The sequence below is a fragment of the Taudactylus pleione genome, unplaced genomic scaffold (assembly GCF_031769625.1).
Source record: "Taudactylus pleione unplaced genomic scaffold, aTauple2 ptg001800l, whole genome shotgun sequence".
NCBI classification, from domain to species: Eukaryota; Metazoa; Chordata; class Amphibia; order Anura; family Myobatrachidae; genus Taudactylus; species Taudactylus pleione.
In genome coordinates, this window is record NW_028286197.1 from 890,298 (window position 1) to 906,313 (window position 16,016).

General features: G+C 45.8%; 1 protein-coding gene across 1 annotated transcript in view; it reads right to left on the reverse strand.

The window, feature by feature from the left end:
• Positions 1-396: 396 nt before the first annotated feature.
• LOC148436342 (presenilin-associated rhomboid-like protein, mitochondrial) overlaps positions 397-16,016 on the reverse strand; it is a 37,520-nt gene continuing 21,900 nt past the window's right edge. The window contains exon 6 of the mRNA XM_088465015.1: positions 397-596. Coding sequence (XP_088321141.1) covers positions 397-596 — 200 coding nt within the window. The remainder of the gene's footprint in view (positions 597-16,016) is intronic.

Genomic DNA, 16,016 nt, shown 5'->3' on the forward strand with positions numbered 1-16,016 from the left:
GTGGTTGCTCAAAATCATATCTCTGAAAATATATGTGAACCGAGATATCTGTATTTCTATTATCATGTAATATTCAAATCACATTGTTGGGCATTTGCAGGGTGCTGGGAGAGCATTTTCCCTTTTTCTTGTCAAGATTAACCCCCTCCCTTTTCATGCACATTTATATTACTAGTGGGTTAGTCATTTGTGTTTAAAAATGTTTAATGTACCCAAATCTGATAATTATTAGCATCCTTTCATAAATCTAACTTTTCTTTGCCCCTACCTAAATGCCACATACGGACATTAAATTTTTCCTCAGAGCTTGTTGGCACTTCACTTTGGTCATTAGTGACAATTATTGAGCAACTGTGTCATGAAAATGGAATTAAACTGCATATATATATAAAAAAATTAATTTAAAGAATGAATAAATTGCTGTGAAGATACCAATGCATACTCACCTGCTGACACGTAGACTGCCAAAAACTGCTCCTGGCCCAGAAAAGAAACTATACTGGAGGAAAATGTCCACAGAACATACATATTTGCAGCCATATGGAAAAGAGAGAAGTGGCTAAATGTGGACAGAATCATGGGTAGGCAGAGGTACTCTGTAAATGAAAAGAAACCATAATAATAATAATAACAATATTATTATTATAAGTATACAAATACAGAAACTGAAAACAGATAATGTGAAAGAACAAAAACCATAACTACACACACAGACAGACAATTAGGGGTAAGTTTACTAAGGTCGAATGACATTGAATGGGGCAAATTCGGCCATTAAATGCATATTTGGAAATTACTAAAGGCTAAACTCCAAAAGCTAAACTCTGCCGACGTTGCTCCATTCGATGTCTAAAACTCTGCAGACAATACCTGTAACTCTGCCAGTAACATGTTTTCGGATACAGACCATCGGAACACCTCGGCACCACTTTGGCATAGAAAGCAATAAGACCTGGAAATTTACTAAGGATTCATATTTGTTTTACATAAATATAGTTCAAATCGGCAGCAAAAGACACAAAAAAGAAACCAAATAGAAAACTCAAATAGAACACCTTTTCCTATTCCAGTTTCACATCTGAACCCACAAAGATGCATGCACGGATCAAGGAAATCCGTGATACAAGCATCTGTGCGTAAATAAACCTAGAAACATGGACGGGATCAGTGAGATCCATCTATGCTTCTGTGTTAAAAAAAAAAATGGAAACCAGTGTAAAATTAGAAAAAAAAAAAAGGGATGGCCCCCTCCCCAAAAGGACAACCAGCATCGGGCTTTGGAGACCCAGTACTGGTTGTGCTAAATACAGCGTACAAAAGACATAGGGGTCCCCTGTATTAAGCACAACCAGCACCATGCTATTCAGAACAAGCCCTGGTTTCCAAAATACAGGGGACAAAAGACGTAGGGGTCCCCTGTATTTAGCGCAACCAACACTGGGCTCTGTGCCGGTCCTGGTTCCGGAAATACGGGGGAAAAACAAATGTGTAAGGTTCTCCTGTAAATTCCAGAACCAGCACCGGACTGTTTCTAGTCTGTCCCCCAGCCAAAGCATTACCTCTGACCGCTAGTCAGCCCAGGCAGGGCACCACAGGCCTAGGCTGATAGCCCGGGGCTATCCCCGGCAAACCTGGCCAGTGGGTACCAGGTTGATAGTGTAGTGTGGTGTAAGAAAATAGATTAAATAATATTGTCTTTTGCTGAACTACAGGTACCAGCAAGCCTCCCTTGCATGCTGGTACTTGGAGAACCACAAGTACCAGCATTACGGCCCTGCTGCTACCTGTATTTCCACAGCAAAACAAATATATAAAAAAATTAAAAAAACACAGAACACACACCGTGACCAGTACAAGTTTAATTACACATACCTGCACACACACATGTACAGTCAAACTCCCTATCTCACCTATGTATCCATGAAGCCATCACATCCACTTCTCCAAGTATATAATCCATAGGGTAATCAAACAAACCATACTCACCTCCTCCTATGTGTGGATCATGTCCTCTTCTGTCCATGTAGGCATCCACGAGTTTGGCAAAACTAAAAACTAAAAATTGCGGACACACGAACTTAGTACTGTCCTCTAAGGACAGTACTACCCGAATGAGCGCACTGCCGCGGGATTTCAGTATAGAAATCCCGGTGCTGAGCTTTCCTTGGCTGAGAGACGCGAACCTTCCGCCTCTCAGCCAATGAACGGGTCCCACCATTGACTTCAATGGTGAGAACCGCAAGGGTTACTTAAAGTTACATTGCAGTTCTCACCATAGAAGTCAATGGTGGGACTTCAATGGGGTAGTACTGTCCTTAGAGGACAGTACTAAGTTTGTGGGTCCACGATTTTTCGTCTTTTGTTTTGCCAGGCCCATGGAGGTGGAGAGTATGGATTTTTTACTACATGTACACTATGGATTATCTACTTGGAGAAGTGGACTTGATGGCTTCAGGGATACATAGGTGAATATGTGAGATAGGGAGTGTGCGTGTGCATGTACTGTCACGTGTATGTTCTGTGGTTTATTAAATATTTATTTTGTTGTGGAACTACAGGTACCAGCAGGCCCGTAATGCTGGTGCTTATGGTTCTCCAAGTACCAGCATGAGGGGGAGGCTTGCTGTGACTTGTAGCTCCACAGCAAAAGACTTATCTTGTCTATAGTTTTACACCACACTACACTATCAACCCGGCACCCACCGGCCAGGGTTCCTGGGAAAAGCCTCGGGCTATCAGCCACGGGTGCCCTGGAGAGGAGGACCCCTATATTGGGGGGGTCCAGCTCCCCAGGGATCCCCCGCCTGGGATTACGCCTTGACCACTAGCATTACCCTAGTGGTCAAGTGTAATACTTTAGCTGAGGAACCTGGTGAAAGGGTTTCCATGGCTGTGACATTACCTCCCCTGCTAGAAACAGTCCGGTGATGGTTCTGGAGTTTACAGAGTAACCCTACACATTTTTTACCCTGTATTTCCAAAACCAGGACTGGCTCAGAGCCCAGTGCTGGTTTCGCTAAATACAGGGGACCCGTACGACTTATGTCCCCTGTATTTTGGCAACCAGGGCTGGTTCTAAATAGCCTGGTGCTGGTTGTGGTTAATACAGGGGACCCCTACGTCATTTGTACCCTGTATTTAGCTCAACCAGTACTGGGTCTCACGCCGTTTTTTTTTCAAATTTGACACTGTTTTTCATTTTTTTAACACAGAAGCACAGACGGATCTCACCTTACTTGCTTCTGTGTTTATTTATTTACAGACCATCACGGATCACCATCTGTTCGTTCGAGTTAGTGAAAAGCGAACATTAAATAGAAATGAATAATACGAATGATTACACCATCGAACAACACGAATGACAGGAACTCGGCAGCTTAGTAAATTCACACAATTCTGTGAATTAGCAGCTCCACCATTTTGTGAGTGACAGCAATCTCATTCTGTAAGAGTGCTGAATCTGCAGTTAACTACAGGGTGTGATGGCATACCATAACTGTATTGCGCAAGGAACACGCCCATTAAGGAATCAGCCTTAATGATCATAATTTCATTGCTTCTTGAAATTTGAGTGGCAGAAAATCAATTAATTTTGTGAATTTTCAGATCATGTCCAAGCAGCCTTAATGGGACATGTGAAACCATAAGGTTTTTTTGTCTATGGAATTTCATCGCTTTTTTAAAATTTATTAACTATCAGGGTTTGGATGAGCAAACCGGGCCACCTGCAGGAGAGAAGGGTAACAAAATGGTACAATAACGCAGGTGGAAGAGGGGACAGCACAGGAGGTTGGTTTGGGAGCTGCAGAGTGCGAGATGGCTGTAGGCATGTGGGGTAACGGCAGCAGCAGTGGTGCAGAGCAGTGGCAGCGATGAGTGCAAAGAGGGCATCAGTGGGTGACAGAGGGCTCACTGGTAGTGCATATGCACCTGAGAAAATCAATAAGCCACAGATGGACGAATGCAGCAGTGAGATCCATCTACGCATCATGTTAAAAATTGAATGTGTAAAAAATAAATCGTAGCCCCACCTTTCCCCCCCACCTTTCCCCCCAGAAAACAACCAGCACCAGGCTTTGGAGCCCCAGTACTGGTTGTGCTAAATACAAGTGGACAAACGATGTAGTATTAAGCACAACCAGCACCAGGCATTTCAGAACCAGTCCTGTTTGCCAAAATACGGGGGACAAATGATGTAGACATCCCCCATACTTAGAGCAACCAGCACTGGGCTCTAAGACAGTCCTGGTTCTGGAAATACAGGTGGAAAAAATCCGTAGGGCCCCCCTGTATTTACCAGAACCAGCGGGGGGGTGATGCCACAGCCAGGGGTGCCCTTTCACCGAGCCCCCCAGCCAAAGCATCACCCCTAACTGCTAGTCATCTCAGGCCGGGGATGCCTGGGGAGTTGGGGACTGCGCCTTTACAGGGGTCCCCCTCTCCAGGGCACCCCCCCAGGCCCAGGCTGATAGCACGGGGCTATCCCCAGCACCCCTGGGAGGTGGGTGCTGGGTTGATTTATGTTGTGTGTTGCATATGAATATATAAATATTGTCTTTTGCAGTAGTACTACAGGTCCCAGCAGGCATCCCCGCTTACTGGCACTTGGAGAACCACAAGTGCCAGCAGGTGGGACACTAGGGGCCTGATGGTACCTATAGTACTGCTGCAAAAGAAATATTAAAATAAAACAGACAAACATCGTTTTTTTAAATAATTTATTTAGCATGACCTTCACCTTAAGCTCTTTTACATGGCTGCCGCTCCCCCAGGACTTCACCTGGAGGACGACGGCCTTTAAGCTCTTTTTCCTGGCCGTCGCCCATCCAGGGCTTCCGCGGAGTCTTCTGCAGCTCTTCTCTGCTGCCACCCTGCCGCCAACTGAGTGCATGGCAACTCGCGCTTACAGTATTTAAGTCAGCCAAGGGGCGGGGCGATGACGTTGCAAGCCGTGATTGGCTCACGTCAGCCATCTTTGAATTTCAAAAATGGCGCTGAATTCAATGGTGAGAGCCGCTCATTGGCTGAGAGGTGGAAGGCTCGCCTCTCTCAGCCAATGAGCGCTCCGCACCGGGATTTCTGGACTGAAATCCCGCAGCGGAGCTTTCATTCGGGTAGTAGAGTTCTTAGAGAACACTACTAATGTTCATGGGCTCGGGTAATTTTTTATTTGTTTTGCCAAGACCCAGGATTTGCCTACTTTGGAATGAAGAGGACAGATCCACGCATGATAGTGAGATAGTGTATGCATGTGTGAGTACATGTGTGTGTGCATGTATGTTTTAATAAAATTATACTTTTCTACGGTGTGTGTGTTGTGTTTTTTTAATATTGCTTTTGTTGTGGAACTACAGCTAATGCCCCGCATGCTGATACTTGTGGTTCTCCAAGTACCAGCATGCGGGGGGAGGCTTGCTGGGAACTGTAGTTTCACAGCAAAAGACAATGGCCCTGATTCAGACCCGGACGCAAGTGGCCGTTCGTACGTTCGGCGTACGTGCCGAAATATGTTAATTTAAGCGCTCGCTCGTAATTTCGTACGCAGCTAAACTTCCTCCCCAAAGTCTCCCAACCCCTCCTCTAGCTAACGAGCGAGCCAAATAGCGAGCGTACATCCCCAATGTGGCTTGCAGGGAATGCTCGCACAAGTACAAACCGGAAGTGGGCCTGTCAGATTTCGATTACCTACTCGTTCATTCTGCCTACCTACTTCAATCGTATCATGCCAAACAATATATGTTTTTGTTTACCCGCAGAATACGTGCGGTTTAAACAATGGTTTTCTTTATCCAAAATACATGTTTGATCCAATTATCAAATTGTTTTCCGTGTTTTTCCCCACGCATATTTTACTGGTTTAATTTCTTTATTTAAATTAGCTTACGCATGTCACTGCATCAAGCCTATCATAACTCACAATAGATTTTTTGGCCTGTAGAACACATGACTCATACACTAACCAATAGAATGGTTCCTGTTAATTTCCCAACTACATTAGCCAATCAAAATTATTTTCTGGTCTTTATTAAAACTGTTTTTTTAAAAATACACCATTGCCATCATGAGAGCCTCTGCATTCACCAAGCGGGAGCTTATTGTCCTGACAGAGGTGATGGACCGGCGTATCACCAGCCAGCCTCCCCCCATCAGCAATCGGGAGAAGCGTGCCGCCTATGCGGAGGTTCGCCACCGCCTGCGTTCCTTCGGCTCACGCCGACAGATCGGCCAGCTGGGGCGCAGGTGGTCCGACCTTCAACGGCGGACGCACCGCTTGCTGGCATGTTTTCGCCAGCGTATAGCGGAAAGTAAGTTATGTTTTGTTTGGTTTTCATGTGTTTATTTGCGGCCCTATCTGCGTGTGCATGTTTTCATGCTTGGCCTGTTTCTTGTTTTCACACATATCTGCGTGTGCATGTTTTCTTGCTTGGCCTGTTTCTTTTTTCACACATATCTGCGTGTGCATGTTTTCCTTTTTGTTTGTTAACCAATTAGCGTTTGGAAAGGTGAATTTAAAAACTAACCTCAATTTGTTATCCATCATTTTGGGGCCGAGCGAAGACTACGGCGTCATCTCCTGCGAAGACGTCGCCCTCGTCCACACTCCCCAACTCCTAGCCAAACCTCCTCTCCCCAAAATTCCCAAAATTCCCCCTCACCCCAGCCTGCCCAGACCCTGACGCCCCTCCCTCTTGGAGAATTCCCATCCCTCCAAATTCCCCCTCCCCTCAACCCACCCCTCTCTTGACCACCCCATCACCACTGTCAGAAATAACCCCGCCGACCTCCTTAGTCAATTGTCCCACCTCCGAGGAGGACGATGGTGTGGTTCCTGGTCCAGACGTCATTCTGAACTGTATGTTTCCCTTTTAACCATTTTTTTTTTTTTTTAATGTGTTGATGTAATCCTTTGTCTGTGCCTTTTCCATTTTTTAGTATTTTAAAAGGTTGGTTATATATCTCTTTGTTTATAAATTTCTCAGATGATTTCCCCATACACATATCACACATGTCCAAACACTCATACTTGTATCTCTTGTTTACGGTAGCAAGAATGGTTTTTTTTGTTTTTTTTTGTTTAGTTTTTTTATTTTTTGGGGGGGGGTTTTAGTTTTTGATTTGAAAAATGAATTGGTGTTTTTTTGGTTTTTGTAAAACAATTGTCACTTTTTGCTAAGTCGATTTTGCTTTTGAAGTTTTTTAGAATCATAAATTAAGGATTCATTTTAGTAAGCACCACAATTTTATAACCCACAGAGGACCAGAGGCGGTTGGCGGAGCTAGCCGGGTGTGTCCAAATGTTGAGGGGGCATGTTATCGGCCTGCTGGTGGTCCTGGATAGAATGACGGGGATCCTGCACCACTAATTTTTTTGTTTTGTTTTTGTTTGCAAAATATTTTTAAACAATAAACATTTAAATTTTGAATACAGTCTCATTCCTTGTCTGTAAATCTTAGATTGTTTAAACTTACATAAGTAGACTATTGCAGCAAGTATTTGAAAGTAATGTAACTAAGATTGTGTAAAGCTGATTTTTTTAAGCAGGCACATGAAACACCTAACACTAACAATAGGTTTGGAGAGTTACCAGCATTTGTGTTTTTAAATTTTTGTTGGGTTTGGTAAATATTTTTTTAAACCTGCTTAGGCCGAGATTATAAAACATACTGATTCTACATAATACCTTTTAGTGTTGGTTTTAACCCACAAAGCATAGTAAAATACTGAGCAATTTGACACATTACAGGATTAGCCATTAAGCAAATTTTCCTTGGGTGAACCAGCTTACACTTGCTTGTAATGTCGAAAAGAAATGATGTTTTTAAAATAAGCGAAAATTTATTAAACATAAATAATAAACACAAAGTGTTGGGTCACAATCAATACACACAGTGACAACAATCTCAAAAATCCAGCCTACACCATAATAAAAAAGCCAAAAAACAATCACGAACTGGTTGACGAATTAGCATGCCAACATGATTCCACAAATGTGGCGTTGCAAAATTGGGTCCAGAAGATATATCCAATGTGGCCACATGAAGTCATTTTTTGGGAGCAGGAAGTAGTCATCATTTCATTCCAAAATATTATGAAATAAAACACAAGATGGGAAATAAAAAAATTATTAATTTGATTTAAAAATAATTACCTTTCTACATTGTGTCAAATAACTTATTTTGTGTCAATAATTACCTAAAGAATCTGGCCACCACATCATCGCGTATGGCCCCCCCACATACTGACCTCTGACCAACCTCGGGGGGGCATCCTCAGGCAAGGCATCCTCTGGCTGCATTGGGACACCACTCCTTATGGCGATGTTGTGAAATATCCCACACAGGACCACAATTTTTGAAACCATATCCGGCAAATACATAAGCTCGCCACCAGAGCGGTGGAGGCATCTGAATCGGCCTTTTAAAAGGCCGATACAGTGCTTCACCACTTGCCTGGTGGCTGTAAGTGTGGAATTAAAATCACTTTGTGGGCCTGGTGTGGGAGCCAAATAAGGAGTGAGCAGCCAGGGCGTGCAAGGGTAGCCACTGTCTCCTGTGAAAAAGAAGTGACAACATCAGGATCACTGTGTATCAAGCTTTGCATTGGTATCTACTAAAGGTCTCCACTTACCCAGAAGCCACGCATCACCAGCTTGTAGGTTGTTTAATTTTTGCCAAATCCCTGATTGCCGGATGACGAATGAGTCATGTGCACTCCCGGGTAATCTTGCATTCAGGGACAGGATCTGGAGGGAGGCATCACATACCACCATTACATTCAGTGAGTGATAGTGTTTTCAGTTCCTAAAAATGCCTTCCAGCCGTGCTGGAGGCTAAAGTGGTATGTGAGTACCATCCACAACCCCTATGATGTGTTGGAAGCCAGCTATTTGATAAAAATTGGCCTTGGCCACACTAAGGGAACCCATATCCAAAGGCATTTTAATAAAATGATGGAGGTGCTTGAAAAGGGTCTCCATCACTGCCCTCAGGATCCTTGAAAAGGAGGATTGGGATATTCCCGCAACTATTCCCACCGTTGTTTGAAAGGATCCTGAGGCACAGAAATGTAACACCGCCATAAATTGCGTAAGTGGTGGTATTGCTGTAGGACTGTCAATTTGCCGCTCCAGATCACTCTCTATTAATGAGAGAGTGTCTATGATGATTTGGGGCGGAAGACGGTAGCGCCTTAACACCTCATCATCGGGCATTCCAAAAAGGGTGACACATGTTCTATATATCTGGGGCCTTGCACGCCTATGATGCCTACGCCTGGGACGAGATTGAGGTTGGTCGGCTTCCGGTAGCATGGCCACAATAATACGACCAACATCAACCTGAAATGGTAAGAATTGTAGTTAAGGTATGTTGCCCCAAAAAAAGACTGAAAAATACTTATCTTTACGATACAATCCAAAGATGCTTACATGCCGGGGTATTGTCATGATTTCCAAAACCTACATTTCAACAGACCATAAAAAGTAAAGATTTTGGGGTGTCCATTTTGTAAGCTTGATTTTTGAAAAGGCACAAAAATAAAGGGGGTAAACACACATTTTTACAAAGAGCAAACCGACATTGCGACGACTTCCACAATTTGGCCCCCAAAAAATAACCCAGATTGTGAACGCTAAAGAGTTCGCATTTTAACAAGGGGAATCAAGCCTACAAAAGTGCGGTAAATAGTTTGCAGTTTAACAAGGGGAATCAAGCCTACAAAAGTGCGCTAAATAGTTCGCAGTTTTCACATCCCCAAAAACCCGGACTAAATCCGTAATGTCCCCAAAAGATGAACATTTAACAAACAAGTTAAAATCCAAACTTACCAATACACGATAAAGAAGTCACAGAACAAAAAGGTCGTTGGGGCAGAGCCAAAATAAACCTACAAAAGAAAAAAAAATTAAAAATTATTTTTGGGCCAAAACCAAACAAAAAGGAGAGCCATATTTTACAAAAGGATGACGGGAAAAAACTTACACAAAAAATACACCACAACTAAAAGAACCACACCAAAAAATGCGAACGGAAAGTTAAACACAAAAAAAACGTAACCTCCAACAAACAACACCCGCCACCTCGACTCGAGTCGCCAAAAGCCATAAATAGTGTTTCTTTTCCCGCTCAAATTAAGGACGGATCATAGGAACGCACAATCAATAATGCAGCCGAATAATAAGGACGCATGTATAAATACGTCACGGCAAAAAACAAACGGTCTGGTGTAGTTCTTGTTTTTGCTTGAAAAATGGCTACAGACCAGCCAAACAATGGCCAAGAGGCGGCTGGTAAGTATTTCTCACATTTCTAATCAAGGCTTATTTAGAAGCAGAATATAGTGAAAGATTGACATCTAACTTAACAATAATTTAATGTAAATAGGTGTTGAGGATGACATGGAAGAGGCTGCTGGGCCCAGTATTCCGGCCAAAGCTGGCAAAAAGAAAAGGCAACCACAATTCACAAGAAAGGAGATGGAGGTTTTGGTTCAGAAGTGTGTGAACATCCTGCCACAGGCAGACAGGATTATGGGTGTAAGCCAGAAGTGGAGAATGTGGGAGGAGATAGCCAGTGCTGTCAATAGGGTGGGTGATTATGTCCGTCTAGCCCAGGATGTCAAACGCCGGTAAGTAAAAACTTGACCCACAAAAATAAAAAGGGTCAAATAATGCAGGAATAATGCCTACTTTTTCACCCACAGATGGCAAGACTTCAAATATTGCCTGAAGCAAAAAATGGCTGACAGGGCTAGGCATGCAAGGGGGACAGGTGGGGGTCCCACCCCTGTGTCATTGGAGTTTAATGATTTGGAAGAGCTGGCACAGGGGTGTGTGCAGGATGTGGAGGTGTTTGGCGTGTCCAACATGGATACGGACATGCCAGACTTTGCGGCTCCTCATGTTGTCCCAGGTAAATGTTGTGATGTAACCAACTCTGAAATGTTATTGTGACAATATGTAGATTGTAATGTTCTTCTTTTCTCTTTTTTCTCACAGAGACACAGGCGGATGAGTCTGCTCCAGAGGGGAGCCTTGGCCGCAGAATTTCTGCTGGCTCTGCAGGGGAGGAACCAGTACATCCGGCTGAGGACCCTGCAGAAGCCAGTCCTGGGCAATCCCCCTCGCAGGCAGTGGCACTCCTCACAGAACTCAATTTTAAATTGGATTACCATACGGAGATTCTGCAGAGGATGGACGCCAGTCTGCTTCGGGTGGCTGAGGCCCTGGAGCAAAATGCTGCGGCCAATGTGACCATTGGTCAGGCCCTGGCTGAAAATACCAGGGCCAACATCCGAATCGCCAATGCCCTGGAGCAGCTCGTTCGCCAGCACATGGTGGAGCCGACCTCCCTTCCTGCCGGAACATCTGCATCCTCCACCTCTGGCACAACAACAGCCATTCCTCCAAATGTGCCTAGCCCTGTGCCTAGTCCAGAGGCCACAACATCTGCCTCTGGACAGGCCAGCCAGAGGACATCCCGGACCCGGTCTGGCGCCCACCCTACCCCAGCCAAACGGGGAAAGAAACGATGACAGCACTGGCTACTTTTCCCACACTCCTTCTGTGCTTGTCCCATATTCCTTAAGGGCCAAAACTTCCCTCTCCTTTCTTGTGAATTGTTTTTAATTTGTTGTTTTTTTTGGGCCAAAATTGGCTTTTTTTTAAAGACAAATGTAAAAAATAATAGTGGGTAACAATGACCCCAAACTTTTAAGGCAAAATGCACATGATTTGTTCAAAAATGTGTTGAGAAAATAAAAAAAAAAAAATGTTCTCAACTGTATTGTGACATTATTTGAAAAATGGTTTACAGTTAATCCTGTACCACAAGGCAAAAACTAAATCTTAGCTTTAAAAAAAAACCAGAAAAAAAAATGGTTAAAAAAAAATGTTTCTTTAAGGAACACTTTGTTAAAAAAAATAAAAAAATCTCCAGGCCAATGCAAAAGGTTACAATACACACAAACATGATGACAATATTGTTACAATATCACAAAACCCTAACAAAATTGTAAAAAACATTCATTTTCAGCTGCGTACGGTTTTGTGCTAACCCAAAGAAAAAAAAAAAAAAACACATTACAAGCTGGTTTTCAATCCAAAGTTGATTGTTTTTCTGACAAGCCGTGATAAATCGATGAAACATCGAGGAGGCCCGGACCAGAGGACAAGGCCATCGCCATTGTGGTCGAGTGATCCAGACCCCAAGCTGTGCGAGCAGTTTGAACTGAAACAGGATCAGCCAGTGACGTATGACTTGGTACGAACACATTTGACGTTCGCATGAGCTAATTTATGTACGCCCAAAAAAGGCCTCGCCACTCCTGCGTTTTCCCATCTCCACCCTCGTCAACGCCCAAAAACGGCCTGTTCTGTCAATCACATTTGATATGTCACTTCCCGTTCGCAATTTGCCGAAAGAGTGAAAAAAAGCTTGCAAACTGCCGTACGCACATGCGCAGTGTTACACCGACGCATGCGCGCTTTCTCAACATCGGAACGCAACGAGCGTACTGCTGCTAACGAGCGGCTCTGAATGAGGGCCAATATTTTAAATTTAATTGCACCAAACTTTACATAATCAACCCGGCACCCACCACCCAGGGGTGCCGGGGATAGCCGCAAGCTATCAGCCTTGACCTCGGGTGACCTGGAGAGGGGGACCCCTTTATTGAGGGGGTCCCCAACTCCACAGGAATCCTCGGCCTGGGCTGACTAGCGGTCAGGGGTGATGCTGCGGCTGGGTGGCCCGGTGAAAGGGCTCCCCTGGCTGTGGCATCACCCCCCCTGCTAGAAATGGTCCAGTGCTGGTTCTGGGAAATACAGGAGGGTCCTATGCATTTTCTTCTTCGGGGTCCATGGGGTCCACAGCCATTACATTGGGGTATGAATCCCGGTCACCAAACAGTTAACACAAACGAGCTCTCTGCTCCCAGGATGCACCGGGTTTCTTCCTCATATACCCCACCCCCTGCCTCAGGTAGCCAGTTCTTCTTGTTTGGTGTGTTCACCACATAGACAGTGGGACTGCGGGAGCAGTCCTGCAGACGAGTAACAAAAAAAAAGAGAGTTTTACTCTCTATCTCAGCGGGTGGTTTGAGCTGTCCTGGAAGCAGCCTTGCACCTGATTGGAGGCGCACCAGCCACGCGCTGCAACTACCCCCTCCGGCGCCGCAGCGCTAGCCTTGGCAGGTCCATGGCTGTGGATTCGGCAGGGGCTCTCATGCCCTGGACCGCAACTGGATCTAGGGGATGGCAGGTAAGCAGGTGGTTGCAGCAGCCGCTGATGCCGGGACCACGTGGCAGTCCGGCCTCCGGCGGTGGGACTGGCCGGAGGCGCGCTGCAGTCAGAAGGCATACGGCTTGTTCTCCTACCCTAGACCGCCGGGATTTGATGTTCCTGACCAGCCAGGGCTTGTGGCGGCGGCCAGGTCAGTTTACCGGGCAGGTCCAAGCAGCATAGGGGAGGTACGCTTCCCCAGCGGCCCTTCCCCCAATCCACACGCTAGTTCAGTCCTCTGGCACAGTTGATTGTGGATTGCTCCTCCCAGCCTCCATATAGGGCAGCCAGAGTGTATGTCAGTTGCTCTCTGAACACTGCTCCTACAAGAGAGGACGCTGGGCAGTCTCCCTGTATACCTTGCCTACTGCTGGTCTAGGTTTTTACAGGGCTCTATCCTACCTAAGCTTGGGCTGATTGTGGTAGTGAGAGTTTATATACATATGGCTCGCAGAGTATTTATGCATGACATGTGATTGTTGTCTATGGATACTGTTTCTTCTGTAAAAGAACTGTAATTCCTGTATACTGTCACTGTCTCTCCCCTTCCCTTGCTACAGGTGTGTGGGTTGAGAGTAGAAAGCAGCACATATACACTCAGAACCAATGGCATAGTTGATATGTCTAAGGAGTCTGAGGGTCAGGTGGCGGGAGCCCCGTTGCTGATATCCTGTGAAGCCTGCAAGGCAGGTTTGTCCCCACAGGACTTTCTACAAAATGGGCTTTGTGGGAACTGTTTCAGACAGCCACCACACCAATTAAGTTTGCCTGTTTCAGGCCCTGAGCCTCCTTGGGCATCATTTTCTCAGGTTATGGCTCAGGTGGCAGAACGGCTGGCTGCCCCGGTACCACCGGTTTGGGGTTTGCCTCAGCAGATGCATCCTATGCACATGATGTGGCCGCCTTGGATGGACCCTGGTGCTGGTAAGGTTATGGCAGCATCCTCGGGGGTTTTTCAGCCTCAGGCTGTCAAGCCAAAGCAGCCTAAATCTAGGCGACATGTACCGCCTTACATGGGTGAGTACTCCAGTGCATCCTCCGAGGAGGAACAAGCACAAGACTCTTCGCAAGAGTCTAGCTCCGAGGGGGGTGATGTTCATTTCCCAGTAGCCAATGTCCCTTTTCTGATAAGGCTGTAAAATCGGTGTTAAATATCGAGGAAGGGGATCTTCCGCTTAGGAAAGCCCCCCTGTTCAAGCGCCAGAAAGTGGTTAAGGCAGAATCCCAAAGTCGGAACATTTATCAGAACTTATGGAGGAAGCCTGGGTCCGACCGGATAAGATAAGCTATTCGTCTAAAAGAATGGCGCTTCTATATCCTTTTCCAGCAGAGGACTGTGCCAAGTGGGAGAATCCACCATCAGTTGATGCACTTGTGGCACAGCTGAATAAACGTACCACTTTGCTAATCCAAGCAGTTTCGCTGAAGGAAACCACGGATAGGAGACTGGAGACTTGTCTCAAATATATTTTTTTGCTGGCAGGAACGGCCACCCGCCCAGCTATGGCCACTGCCTGGGTAGCAAGAGCTATTGAGGAGTGGGCCAAAACTCTAACGGAGTCTTTACCAGATGCCTCTAAGGAGCAACTGGATATGATCTCCTTTATTAGAGAAGGGGCCTCTTATTTGGGTGATGCCGCCTTGGATGCAGGGATCCTTTCCTCTAAAGTTTCAGCTGAGTCCGTGGTGGCACATCGGATCCTCTGGTTGAAGGATTGGAGGGGCAGATGCCGGGTCCAAAAAGGCCCTAGAATTCCTTCCATTCACAGGAGGTGTTCTCTTTGGTCCAGAACTAGACAAAATTGTATCCTCCATGGCAGCCTCAAAGCGGGCAGGTTTGCCATCAGCAACCTCGTCTAAATTGAGGAGGGCGTCCTTTCGGGGGTTTCGGCCGCAGGGCAAGGCTAAAGGTCATCCCTCAGCGAGATTTCCACCAAGAAAGGCAGGTCCCAGGAAGCCCTGGCAGAACAACCGTCCAGAATCTAGGGTCCAGGATAAACCAGTGGCCTGATGGGATACTCCTCCCTCTAGGGGATCCCAGGGTGGGGGGCTAACTGCTTCGGTTCTCAGAGCCCTGGCACCTCACAACGGAGGATGCCTGGGTTCAGGGAGTTGTTTCCCGAGGGTACGCCCTGACATTTTGGAGGACTCCTCCTAAGAGGTTCTTTTGTGTAAACCCGCGGGTGGGTTCAGGAAGAGCTTTGGCCCTTCAGAAGGCTATTCTTGCGTTACTAGCATCAGAAGTAGTCATTCCGGTGTTAGAGAACCAGTTCCGAGAGGGGTTTTACTCCAATCTGGTCTTGGTTCAGAAACCAAATGGGTCATACCGGCCTATTCTGAATCTGAGAGAGCTCAACAAATTTGTTCGAGCCCACGGGTTCAGGATGGAAACATTGCGATCGATTGTGTTGGCAATGGAGCAGGGGGACTATATGGTGTCCTTAGATATACAGGATGCCTACCTTCACATCCCAATCATACAGGCTCATCAAAAATTTCTTTGTTTTGCGGTAGGGGAGGAACATTTTCAGTTCCAAGCCCTGCTGTTTGGCCTGTCCACAGCCCCTTGGATATTCACCAAGGTGATGGCAGTGATGATGGCATGCCTCAGACGCCAAGGTGTCAGGATTCTGCCTTACTTGGACGACCTCCTGTTGCTGGGGCAGTCCCCACAGCAGTTACAGGATCATTTGAGGCCGACAGTATCATGTCTGTACAGTCACGTCTGGATCATA